The sequence below is a fragment of the Eschrichtius robustus genome, chromosome 19 (genome assembly GCF_028021215.1).
Source record: "Eschrichtius robustus isolate mEscRob2 chromosome 19, mEscRob2.pri, whole genome shotgun sequence".
In the NCBI taxonomy this organism is placed as follows: domain Eukaryota; kingdom Metazoa; phylum Chordata; class Mammalia; order Artiodactyla; family Eschrichtiidae; genus Eschrichtius; species Eschrichtius robustus.
Genome location: NC_090842.1, coordinates 37,640,946 through 37,653,709, shown reverse-complemented (window position 1 = coordinate 37,653,709; position 12,764 = coordinate 37,640,946). Strand labels below are relative to the sequence as shown.

At 49.5% G+C, this 12,764-nt stretch overlaps 1 protein-coding gene across 2 annotated transcripts in view; it reads right to left on the bottom strand.

Annotated features, from left to right (window-relative positions):
• Positions 1–12,075, bottom strand: part of MYLK3 (myosin light chain kinase 3) — a 58,580-nt gene extending 46,505 nt beyond the window's left edge. Inside the window, exon 1 of one of the 2 annotated variants that reach the window (XM_068528118.1) lies at positions 12,022–12,075. In XM_068528118.1, coding sequence (XP_068384219.1) covers positions 12,022–12,075 — 54 coding nt within the window. Of the gene's footprint in view, positions 1–652; positions 1,124–12,021 lie in introns of those variants that run through there. The other variant, XM_068528117.1, reaches the window with a different exon arrangement.
• Positions 12,076–12,764: the final 689 nt, after the last annotated feature.

The window sequence follows — 12,764 nt, the reverse complement described above, 5'->3', positions numbered from 1 at the left end:
CACACACACACACACACACACGCACGCCCCAGCCAAGCTTCCATTAGCCAGTGGATCCGATTATGCAACCCTTGGGGACAGCCGCTCCCAGAAATGCCACACTCCACCCCCAGGCTCCGGCTCCCGCCTGTGTCCCCCGTGGGTCACTGTCAACACTCATCGCCCCACAGGCAGCTGCGCACTCCGCCCACTCGGGGACAGAGCACACGGCTGGGGACAGGAAGGGAGGGGGGTTTGGGTTTCTGAAGGGGGCTCTGTCAGGGTAAACTGAGCGCTCCCCACCTCTCTCCCACCCCAGGTGTAAGGAGAAAAGAAATTCCTGGGATGTCAAAGAAGTGTAACTGCCCTCCTCTCCCTAATGGCTCATTTGTCCCCCACTTCTAGGTTCCCTGCACAGCCCAGGGCCCCACAGAGGCACTGACTCTCCCTTTCCCTGGGAGAAATCCACCTGTCCTGCCCTGTCTGGAAATCCACCTATGGTCTTTAAGCTTCCATCTCTCCTTGTTCCCATCAACAGGTCACGCAGGAGGCACAAGAGGGGACAACAGCCCTCCAGCTCTCCTAAGACTAGCTTCCTGTCTGGTCTCCCCACCAGGGCCCCGAGCCTCCCTTCCAGCCAGAAGGGCACCGGGGCAGGGCAGCAGGAACCAACCTCCGCAGGGCCGTCGGCCAGACTTCCCTTCCTCCAGGGGACACTGCCTTGCATGATGAAATCCACCACCTTCGAGTTCTGGAGCACAGCCCCCAACAAAGCTATGGCTTTGTCCACAGCCACCACCATCCGGAAGAGGGCTTCTAGCCTGGCGCCCTGCTGGGCGACATCCTGCCGCCCGGCCCTCACCAGCTCCAGGACCTCCGGCCACCCAGCCTGCATGTCAGCGGGGGGAGTGCGGTCGGCCCCAGCTGGGCCCAGAATACGGGAGGCCTCCAGCCGGTGCAGGCCTTGCTCCAGGTGGCCCATGCCTTGGTACACGCTTTGCAGTTTCTCCATGACGTCTTCTTGGAAATTTAAGAGTTTGTCAACCTTCTCGTCCAGCACGTTAAGCTTTTGGTCCATGGTGGTTAAGCGGGCCTTGCCCAGCCCCGGCAGCCCCGGCAAACTCTCCTTGGGGGCTCCTGACATCCTGATGAAGATCGCCAAGGGTGAGGAATCGGAAGGGCCGCAGACCTCTGGCTTTCACTTGGGCAGTGGTGTCTGGAAGTTCATTGTTCTTTAGCTAAGGCTCACCTGGGTTGTTCAGGGCGCCCAGAGGACCAGACTCTCTCCGAGCCTTTGCCTTTGCTTATCTCCCACTCTGCCATGGCCATGAGTGACAGGCTGGGCTTGGCCCAGGCCCTTCCCCTTGGGGGCCCCTTTGACATCACGGCAGCATTTAACATTCCTCTCTGAGAGGCTGCTGATGGGCAAATATTTTAAGAATCTGCCCAGGGCAGGCAGAGTTCGTGTAGCTGAAACTAAAGGTTAGAAGAAAAGGGATCCTTTAGGTAACGTCCTGATAGCTGGACTCTACAAGGGGGCCTCCGGGATACCAGGGCAGAGTAAGGGCTTTAGAGGTCCAAAGCACTGAGAAGCAGATGGGTCCCACCCATCACATACACATCCAATTCACAGTAAGAGGCTAGACCAAAACAGAAGGAAATGTGAGGCCATTCAACAAAGTTCTGATTTTGCCATGATGAAAAAATTTGACGCTTCTGCAAATTAAAAACAAAATTTTGGTTCCCCTACTTTGCTGATGCCCCAAAGGTGTTTAGTCTGCTCTGGGGTGAATCAGCAGGTCCCTCCCCACATGGGGCCACCAGTCACTAGTCACTTATCCCTAAAAATAGAAGTGAGGAACAGTGGCCTAGGTTACTCACCAAGGATCATCCTCGCAGGTCATGTTCCTTGCAGAGTCCTCTGGGGACCATTTGCCAGTGACCCCCTTCTCCCCCAAGGATGACTACACAGACGTCAGGCACCCAGCCTCTAAACTGAAACAGGCACAGTAAGGCCCTAGAGAGCAAGGGGGCCTGGGTTTCCTGTGGTTTCCAAATATTTTAGCCTCAGAAACACTTGGTTCAAATGAAACTTTTACAGAAGCCACAATAAATATACCAGACAAAAGGACACGCTCAGGCTGACACTAAGGTGGGGTGTGAGGGGGCACCACAGAGCCCAAGGTTGCCGCGGAACAGTCCACTGACAGCACTTGCATCCAGGCCCTCAGAGAGAGAAAACAAGGCCAGAGAGGGACTCTGTGCAAGGTGGCCCCGGCACACGACCTCCTGAGGATAGCGCAGCTCTGGTGAAGGCTGGCACCAGGGAAGCAAGTGTTAGCATACCCCTAAACTCCCTCCTTCTGAATAAAAGCAATTATGAGAATAAATTTGACCTGGAACTCCGACATCTAAAAACACCTTGGGATCGTTTTGCTGTTTTAAGCTGTAGGTGAGTGGTAAACACAGCGTGCAGCTTGACCACAAACCCCTCGCCACTCACCCTCTGTCAGGACAGCTGCCCTTAGCAGCCCATGTAGAAATCCAGACCCATTTCTGGGAGCACAGACTGGGTGTCACTGATGGAACGGCCCAGAGCATGCTCAAAAGGGCACTGGTCTGTTACATTTACTGTGATTTAAAACACACAGATAAACTCTCCTTGGAAAAAGAAATTTGGGACACACCAGGCTCCAGTCCCTCCTGGGGATTCTCCCTCAGCAGGACCTCAGCTGTCACAGAAAGAAACCAGCACCTGGGTAGGGACTTACTTCTTCCCCCGTAATTCCTGCCTAATACTTCCCTGTGGAAATACTGTTCCCTGGATCAAACTTTGGGAAGTGTCCTCCTAGAGAAATCTCTGGAAGTCTAACACCCAGCACAATGTCTGTCCTACAATAGGTGCCGATAATCTTTGTGAAAGGAAGTCCCCACAGTCTAAAGAGACAGATGCTGTCTCTGGGAGACAGTTCCCACCAATCCTTGGCTTCACTATGACCGCTGCTCTAGAGAGTTTCAGAGCAGCCTGCATCCAGGCAAGTCCTGGGTTAATAAAGCCTGGAAAGATATCCTGAAAGTCTAGATGAACACAAAGGACACAAATAAATGGCCTAGACACCTATTTATATCAAAAGCTAATTATTTAAACTACAAAAGTATTTGCCCCAGGTTTCCCTTAAGCGACAAGTAATTGCAAGGCAGCTGGTTTACTGCAAACATGTCTGCTGCGTCATCCACTGTTACAGAACCACCTTGAAGGCCCCTGAGGCAGAACAGTGCCCCTTTGGCTTGCCTTGATCCCCAGCACACCAACGTGCCTGGCACATAGGTATTCAAAGCAACTATATGGAAGGAATGAATAAAGGAGGCTCCAGCAGGAGCCGGAGGCTGGGCTGGCCACCGGGAGAATTGTGGAAGGAGGAGGCTGCAGCCCAGATTTCCCAGAACAATCAAATGAGCAGAGGGCAGGAAGCCCTGACAATTCCCAGAAGTAAGCTCTGGGACCCTCTGGGAGAAAGCTCAGAATATGCCGACAGGACAAGTCCTTAGGCCTCTTTGATGAAAAGGAGCAGCCAGGAAAACCAGCTTTGAACCCCTTTCATTTCTCAACCTCCAGAAGACGTGAGTTTATGAGCACACGGGTTCTCTGAGGGCTGGTGCATGGCTTCTCTCCAACTCCCCGATTTAGAGGGCACAGCAAGAGCCATGGGCAATTCCTTTTGGGCCATGCCGCCTGCCCAGAGGACGGGGGAGGCATTCCACCCACCAAGTCAAGAGAACGCAGACCAGAGAAGAGGCAGCCAAGCTGGATGGACACAGAGCAGCAAGTGCAATGACTCCTCATCCTTCCTGGGTGAGGACTGAGCTGATCCACTCCCGGAAAAACACAGGCTGACCTCTGTTTGCCGTAGGCTGTGGTCAGTGTGTGCTGAACCCCAAGACTCTTCCCTTGTCTTTCTGGTGACAGCCAGCTTTCCCTGAAAAACCCCAGAGAGGCCTGTGGACCCTGAGACCCTAGGTGGAGGAAGAGCGGAGCAGAAATGCAAGGCTGAGGAGTCCATCCAAAGCTGTGGCTCTCCTCCCTCCCCACCCGCCCTGCAGATCAGAGATCTGTTTCTGGAGAGATGGAGCAGTCCACAATACAACAGTTCTATGCACTGACTTTGGGGTCCCTGGGGAGCTCCCCATCTGATCCTCTACAAAGCCAAGCAGTCAACAAGCCTCAACCACCCACCCAGGTTTTTGTGCCTTATTCTGAAATATGCACAGAAAAAAAGGATCACCAGGTATTCAAAGAAAGCCCCCAAGATGAAAAGGGGAGCTCAGAACAAATAAACAGAAATATGATTGTGGCAGAAACAGGGAAAACAAGAAACAGAGGAAAGTTTTTAAAAAAGGTTCTCATTAGTAACCACAGAAAAGTGTGAAAGACTGTTCCATCCATTAAAAAAAGAAGAGGATGTTATGGAAAAAGAACAAACATAGCATAAAAGAGAGGTCTTTTACAAATACGAATGTTAACATTTAAAAATCCAGTATAGGGATTAGAAAACAAGGTTAAGATAATATTCCAGAAAACAGAACTGAAAGATGAAGATGTATACATTAGGAGAGAAAAGATAAGAAAGAGGGACAGTGGATCCAGCTGGTCCTACATCTAATTAACTGGAGTTCAGGAGGAGAAGTGAAAGAAAGAGGGAAGGAATTTATTAAAGAAATACTACAGACATTATGCAATTTTAGAACAGAGGATTAAAGAGAAGATTATAAAAGCTCCCTGAAATTTAAAAGAAAAAAAAATCACATATCAGAGAACTGGAATCAGAATGACATCAGACTTCTCATCCTAAAAACAGCCGGATGTGGCAAGACAGTTAGGTTGTATGTAAAATTCTAGATGAGAGAGAATTAGAATTTTGAAGACATTGCACCATTGTCAGAGGACAGAATAAAGAGTTTTAAGACTTTCCAAGATGTAAAAAAATGTATGCCCCCTTTCTAAGGAAGCTGCTTGGAGGATAAACACCAGCAAAACCAGGGACTAAACAAACAAACAAAAAAAACAGAGCTCCAGGAAACAACAGCTTCTACCTAGGCCCAAAGTTGAAGCAGGAAGATGGAGGGTCCCCAAAAGGGAGGACTTCAGGGGGGAAAAGAACAGTATACAATATAATATAATTAAAGACATGTAGTAAAATATTAAGAGCATGGGGCCTAGGGTCAGACCATCTGGATTTAACTCCTGCCTCTGCCAGCTTTTAGACAGAATCATGAGCCAGTTTATTTAACCTCTCTGAGTCTGTACTTCCTGGGCTGTAACATAATAACAATGCACGCACTTCATGGAGTTGCCAGGAGGGTCACTTGAGAATGCTTGCAAGGCACCTGGAACAGAGCTTGGCACACAGTGAGTGCTCAAATGTTAGCCATCAGTATGATGCCGGCAACAGGGCAAAAGGGGAACAAAAGGAATCAGAGACTCCGAGAAAATCAGAGATCAGGAAAGAATGAAATTAAGTACATGATTGAATTTTCAGTGAATAATATTTATATAATATAATATTACATTATATATATTATATAATTTTATGCCATAATAAAGTAAATACTTTATTAAGTTAAAACAGTGATATATGTATTACAAGAGTTGTGAAGGGAAAATGGGGAGAGCTAAATCTTCGTCTCTCTTAAGAGGAAGTCCATAGATAATGAACAAAACTGATGAGGAGAGAATTGGAGGCGAACACCAGGAGAAACAGCTCGAAGACTTCAGCGTGTTTGCGGCTGGGGAGCAGGATGGGAAGCAGGTTTTGCAAAGCTCAAGGGCACAACATCTGAGGGGGAGACGGACATGCGGTAGACTGTGTAGGTTTGTGGATTTATAACAAGTGTGGCAGCACAAGGCAGTGAAAGTTCTTGTTCTAAGAAAATCAAACATCATGACAGTTTTCTGAGAGACAGAGGCCACGTATCTTGAGGAAAGGGGTGCTTACCTACTTTCATACCTAAGTGCCCGTAGGGGCCAGCTGCATACCTGGAACTTAATCTCCCCGAACACAGCTTTCCTCATTTGTAAAAGGGGCTCATAACAGCGCAATAACCTCAGGGCTATTTGAGTATTCGGATAAGTAAAACACTTAGCACGGCACCTGGCACATGGTAAAGTACATGAAAACGTAGAGCTTGGAACTCACCACCCCTCACCACACCCATCCCACCCCAGAAGGTCAGCCAACAAGGATGGCAGTGTACTCAGTCCCCTCATTGTGCGGTGGGGGCAGGAGGACGAGGGGGTGTCTTCCCAGTCCTAAATCAGCTCCCCCAGCCACCTGGCCTGGCCCAGGCCACCTCCCTGCATGCACCATCAGCTGATGTGCGCTCAGAAAGGGCAAACGCGTCCTCCACGAAGCTGCGCTTACTCCTGGAAGGAAACCAGAGCTGAAACAGAACCTCAGAAAGTCTCGCAGGCTTCAACGTGGACAACTTGTGGGTTAGCGGCCCCTCAGCCTCCTCTGCCCGCTATACAGCACGTTAGTCGGGAAAGGCCTGCGCTGACCTTCCCTGGGCTGCACCCATCAACCAAAGCTTCCTGCTGATGGAGCTTCTTGGTCCAAGAGGACCCAGATCAGGGGGACAATTGTCACCGAGACTCCCTCAGTCCCATGAACCTAACAATGCTTCCTCGGGTTCCTACTTCAAAGCAGACCGGCCTGCTTACCGCAAATATCTGGGTGTAATCCGACGCCCGCTACTGGCCTCTGGCGCTGGGACTGCGAAGTGCCAGAGTGGGGCACAGTGTCCCGTCCTGCTGCTGCGGCTGTGCCAACCCAGTGTTTACTCTGCCTGGAGATGCCCGACTGCCCAGAGGCCTGGGAACGACGTGGGCCGGCCAGGATAGCTTCTCTAGAACTCGGCCCACAGCGATAAGCCTGGCATTTCCACTTATCACTGAGCCTGCCCCAGGCCCCAGAGGCATCCAGAGGTTTCACTTGGTTATCTGCTTTGCTGGGCGGTATCTGCCTCCCTGGGGGCCTACTTCCTGCATCACTTAGCGGAGTGTCCAGTGTGAAACAAACACCACGTGGTCCAAGGAGAGAAGAAAGAAGGGAGGGAGTCCTAGGACAGAGCTGACCTGAGTTCAAAACCCAGGGGCCCAGGAGAAGAGCTGGGGCTCCTTGCCTTCAGACAGCCCTCCAAGACAGAGCAAAGCCCTGAGCAGCAATAGAACAGGTTGCTTCCGGGGATGCTTGCACCCTGGCTGGGAACCTGGTTAGTTATCTCCAGGCTGGGAGGGACCAGCTATTGCCTCTTCAAGGAAAACTGCTCAGGAAACAATGAAGATATCTAGAGCCCCAAAGGCTGGGGCATGCTGCAGTGAGGGGAAGGCTGTGACCTGCCTCTTCTGCTGAATGAGACACCTGCTGCAACTCAGCTGGTGCCCTCAGGGAGGCTCCCTGGACAGATCTTCCCAGAGTGCCCTGGGGGAGGCCAAGCCCTCCACATACACTGGCACATGTCCACAGACAGACAGACGGAAACACGCGCATATCACTCCAGGGCCCCAACTCACCTGGCCTGGCTGACAGGAATCAGAGAAGGGGCTGCAGGCTTTTGATATTGGCTTGCTTTGCTGAACCTGACCATGGGCAGATCCTGCGCTAAGCACTTTAGCCGCACATGTCTTATTTAAACCTTGCTACAACCCTATAGGGTAGATTACTATTTACCATCCCCATTTTACAGAGGGGGATCAATCTAAAGAACTTAAGTGGCCTACCCAAGGCCACGAAGTCAGAAAACAGTGGAGGCAGAATTCCAACCCAGGTTGAAAACTCACAGCACTCTGCCACTTTCAGAGACAGAGAGGACTTCAGAGACTGCAAGGGTCAACTCCCTCATTTTGTACATGGAGAGTCTGAGACCTGGAGAGGGGAAGGGACTTTCTGAAGGTCACATAGTAAGTCAAAGGCAAAGGCAGGACCAAATAACAAAACTGTTGCCCTCAGAGTGACCATGGAACTCTCCACCCTGCTCTCTGGGTTTCACAAGGGTGTGTGTGTCATGAAATAGGCCTCTGCCCACAGGCTCAGCTCTGACAGTTGTCTGAGGAGATGAGGAGGGGGCCACAGGGCAGGGACCCCCAGATACTATATTGGTTGCTTATTCTTTCGTAGAAAAACGTCTACAGCTTATCTCATCTGGCTACCCAGAAAGATAGCCACAGTCCTGCCAGGATGAATCCAGGAAATGTGCTTGGGAATAAAACCAAAGTCAAGTTGGCCTCTCTGAAGAAGCAGAGAGGGAAATGACAGCTGCATGACTGGCCTGGGCCTCAGGGAAGTCCCCTGTTAGCTCTCAGGTGGCTAGTGGGTTTGTTCCCAGGATCTCACGGTCTTCTGTAGTCAGCATTCCTACCCCTGGTTGAAGCCTTTTTATTTCATCATTTTCTTTCCCACATACCTAGTCGAAGTTGTTCCCAGCCAAGCACGGTCAGATGGAATCAGCCTGAAAATACCAGAGAAGAACAAAAAGCACCCTCATAAGCCAAATCCACACCAGCAGCTGTTCATTCATTAAACATGTACAGAGCAACACTTATAAGGAAATAAAAAAAGCACTAATATTCATCGAGCGTTTCTATGTGTCAGGCACTGTGCTATATCTTCACATAAATTACTTTTGCCCCTCACAACAATTCTAAGAGGAAGAGACTATTATCCCCATTTCACAGACAAGTCAACTGAGGCTTGGAATGACGAAGCCGTTTTCCAAAGTCGGTGTAAGGACCTGTATATCAATGCAGGCAGCCAAACTCCTGAGTCTGCTTACCACTGAAGGAGTCGAACTGAAACATCTTGTCTAGAACCCGACTTTGTCTCTGGGGGGCTGCATTTGCCAACTGCCAATTCAGAAACACAATTATATTTGCAAGTTGGAACTAGGCCAACCAGTTTCTTGCCAGCACATTGTATTGCCTGTCCTTCTACCGGCTCACACTGGCAGGGTGGACCCACCTGCAAAGTGCTTTGATGTGTGCTCCACTTACGCTCATCGGAGGTGCATGGATTATGAATCTTATTTTACTCATGAAGAGACTGAGGGTCCCAGGGAGAGGCAGTGCAGAGCTGGTCTTGGCCCCAGGGCCTGTGTTCACTGTAGTAGGTAGGGTTTCTGACCACACACACACACACTCACACACAATCACAGTCACTTTAGGATCCCCAACACATCTGACTTGATAGGAATCAGAGAAGGGGTTGCAGGCTTTTGATAGTAGCTCTGAGCCTGACCACGGCAGACCTGTGCTAAGCCCTTTAGCTGCAATATCTTACTTAAACCCCTTGATTGCGCTGACTCTTGCGAGCTCAGAACTCTGCTTGTGCCATGGCAAACTCAGGAAGTCTGGGCGGGAGCAAAGTTAACACACTGGAACAACAGAGAAGGTGGCACAGCCACTAACTGCTGGGTGCAAATGATGTGGGTGGGATGGGGCAAAATTATATGATGCACCAGTGTTTCCAGCCTTCTTGTATCTGAGAAAAAGAATTCCATCATTATCTGCTCAAATTCTCTCCCCGCATTTTATCCCCACCCTCCGAGGAGAGCCTGGTCTCAGGATTTTTGGTGTCAGATCTGAAGAAGGGGTGGAATCTGACGTCTGGAGGAGACAATTTAGTGAGCTGGGTAGCAAAGTACCAAGAAGGGGAAGAAAAGACGGGGAGAGATAGACAGGGAGCAGGGCCTGGGGTTGGGGAGCTGCAGACCTGGGGCAGCCCCATGATGTGAGAGAATGGGCGAGAAAAGAACGGAGGGTTTGGAAAACTGTGTGCTGCCACATGTGGATGGTCATGGGGAATCATAAGTAGGAATGGCAGAGGGGCCTACCTTCCATGGCCCCAAGTCTTTGCAGAAACTCAGTCACTTGATGTCAACCAATACAGGGTGTAAGAGGGAGGTAAAGAACTTGGAAGAAGTTTTGGCAAAGTGAAAGGACTTCTTCCCAGAAACAGGACTTGGGCTGAGCCTTGAAGGATGGGTGAGATTCGGGGAGGCCAGGGAAAGGTGAGGGCACAGAGTGAACAAAGCTCCAGGTGGAGCCTGGCAGATGGAAGTGACAGTGCAGAGACTGGCCTCAGGCCACGAGGTGTCAACGGAGGCCCAATTGATTCAGCAGGCAGGACCCTTAAGAACGTGGACCTGGGGCTTCCCTGGTGGCGCAGTGGTTGAGAATCCGCCTGCCAATGCAGGGGACACGGGTTCGAGCCCCGGTCTGGGAAGATCCCACATGCCGCGGAGCAACTGGGCCCGTGAGCCACAACTACTGAGCCTGTGCGCCTGGAGCCTGTGCTCCGCAACGAGAGAGGCCGCGATAGTGAGAGGCCCGCGCACCGCGATGAAGAGTGGCCCCCGCTTGCCGCAACTAGAGAAAGCCCTCGCACAGAAACGAAGACCCAACACGGCCATAAATAAATAAATAAACCCAAGGTTAAAAAAAAAAAAAAAAAAAAAAGAAAGTGGACCTGGAAAGTCAAGCAGAGACATTTAGACCCAAAGGAGCAAGATAAAGGGGCAACAATCCTGTGGAATGTTTTTAGGTGGGAAACAACATGATAAAATTAGTGTCTAAGAATGGACGGAATGATTACCTAGGGGTAGGACGGATTGACTCAGAGGGGACACAAAGCCACTTCTGGGATGTTGGAGGTGTTTTATAGCCCGGGTGGTGGTTACATTGGTTCATGCCTATGTGCATACAGGTCTGCAGTATTCAATTCAAAAGGCTGTAAGATTTGTGCAGTGCGCTGCATATAAACCATGCCTTAATCAAGTTCTGTTAGTATGAAGAAAAGGGAGGAAGGGGGAACCGATGGATGTGACAGCAGAATGCAAATGGATCAGGAGGGCACAGGGTCATCATCTGCACAGACGCTAAGGCCAGCAAGTGTTTACCAGTTCTGGGATGTATGCTGTTGCCAAAACACGGGAGCGCTAAGGAAGTGGAGTGACATCTGAGAGAACAAGTCTTTGAAACTCCTTTCGCAAGTGCTGACTAAAGCTCTGAGGCCCTCCTTCCACCACCCCCATGCCCGCAACCGAAGCAGGACCCCTCCCCACTGTAGGCCAGACACTCTAAGGATCTGTGGTGTTCCACCCAGATCCAATAGGTGAAGGCTTCAGCCCAACAGCAGGTCGCAAAACAGCAAGTACATACATTAGACTCCCATATTTGTTTAAAAAAAATATATATATATATATGCCAGTATGGTTAATTCTGCATGAGAGAATTGCAGATGATCTTTCTCTTCTATATTTCATTTATATAATTATTCTAATTTTTAAGTGTATTATTTGTGTTATTAAACAAGTTTGTTTTTTTATAATAGTCACCATTCACCTGGACCCACAGGTATTATTCTAGACAGACAATATGCACCAGAGAAAGGTTTAATTAACCAAGAACAGAGTGAGAGACTACCTCAGGAACCCAGCTAGCAGAAAGCAGCATTTAATAACCTTATAGGGAGGTCAGAGGTCAATTGCTTAACCTTAAATGAACAGAACAAATGTATAGGTAACAGACTCAGGACTCCTCAGAAATAGCAGACCTCCAGGGGATAGAGCAACGATTCCTCTTTGCACTTTGTTTTTTAAATAGATTTTTGCCTCCTTCCAACTTGGGAACAAAAGTTCCAGACTCCACGTGCAACTCATAAACTATACAGGAGAATTAACTTGGGAATTTTTTAGAGCTAAGTTGGCAAACATCTGGAAACAATCAACAACCACAGCATTCTCAAATGATTTGAGCCAGAAGTATTACTAATCACAGCAATGTTTGAAAACAGTCTTGAAGTCTGAATTACACATGCAATTCCCCCAAACCTGCACAAAACCAAAGACAAATCCATGCACTTAAAATTGTTAGTTTTTATTATTGTTTGCTTTTGGTCAGACTCTAAAGGTGTTTTCCGGAGGGTCTACATGCCCCTAATGCACCTGCTGAAAACACACACACACAGTAAGTTTACCATCTGCACTTACATACCACCTTCCATCCATGGATCCTGAGTGGTCTGTCAGAAATGTTGTTTTCATAAGTCCCCAGTGAGATGCGTAAATATTGTTACCTCCATCTTATATGCAGATAAACTTAAACATGGGGGCAGCTAAGTGGCTTGTCAACAGTTATAACCCAAGACAAAATCCATGCAAGCCACCCTCTGGTCTCCCTTCCTCTTCTGACCCTGCCTTTGAGCTTTCTTGTTGGCCCTGGTTTAAATCATGCACGCAGGCCATTGTTTCCCTGGTGATGGAGGTGGCATTCTATTTCCTGCCCTGAATCTGGCCCGGGGCCCTGGTGGCACCGCATTTAGCCACAAGTGCATCAGCCATGCGTGAGTGGGGACAGCTTGGCTCCTTGGAAACCTAAGTGGCATGTGTCAGCTGGCACCAGCCTGCTAAGAGCCACTCCAGGCCACCCTGCTAACTCTTCCATCACTAGCCCAGAGTAATCCATAATGAAGGCAATGACGACTCCCCAGGAGCTGGATGAACAAATGGGAACAGCTCAAAGGCAAACTCTCTGGCCCGGCTTCAGTCCGGCCCTCAGGGAGAAATAATCCTTACATGCCTGGGAACCAGGCCCCTAGACAAGTCCAGCACTCCCTCTGCTTATTTCTATGGACAAAGTGTGATGGTCACAGATTACATTCCTAACAGGCAACTGAATTTACACTTCCAGTTTCCAGCTGCAGTGTTTATTTTTATGGTTCATTAATTAATGT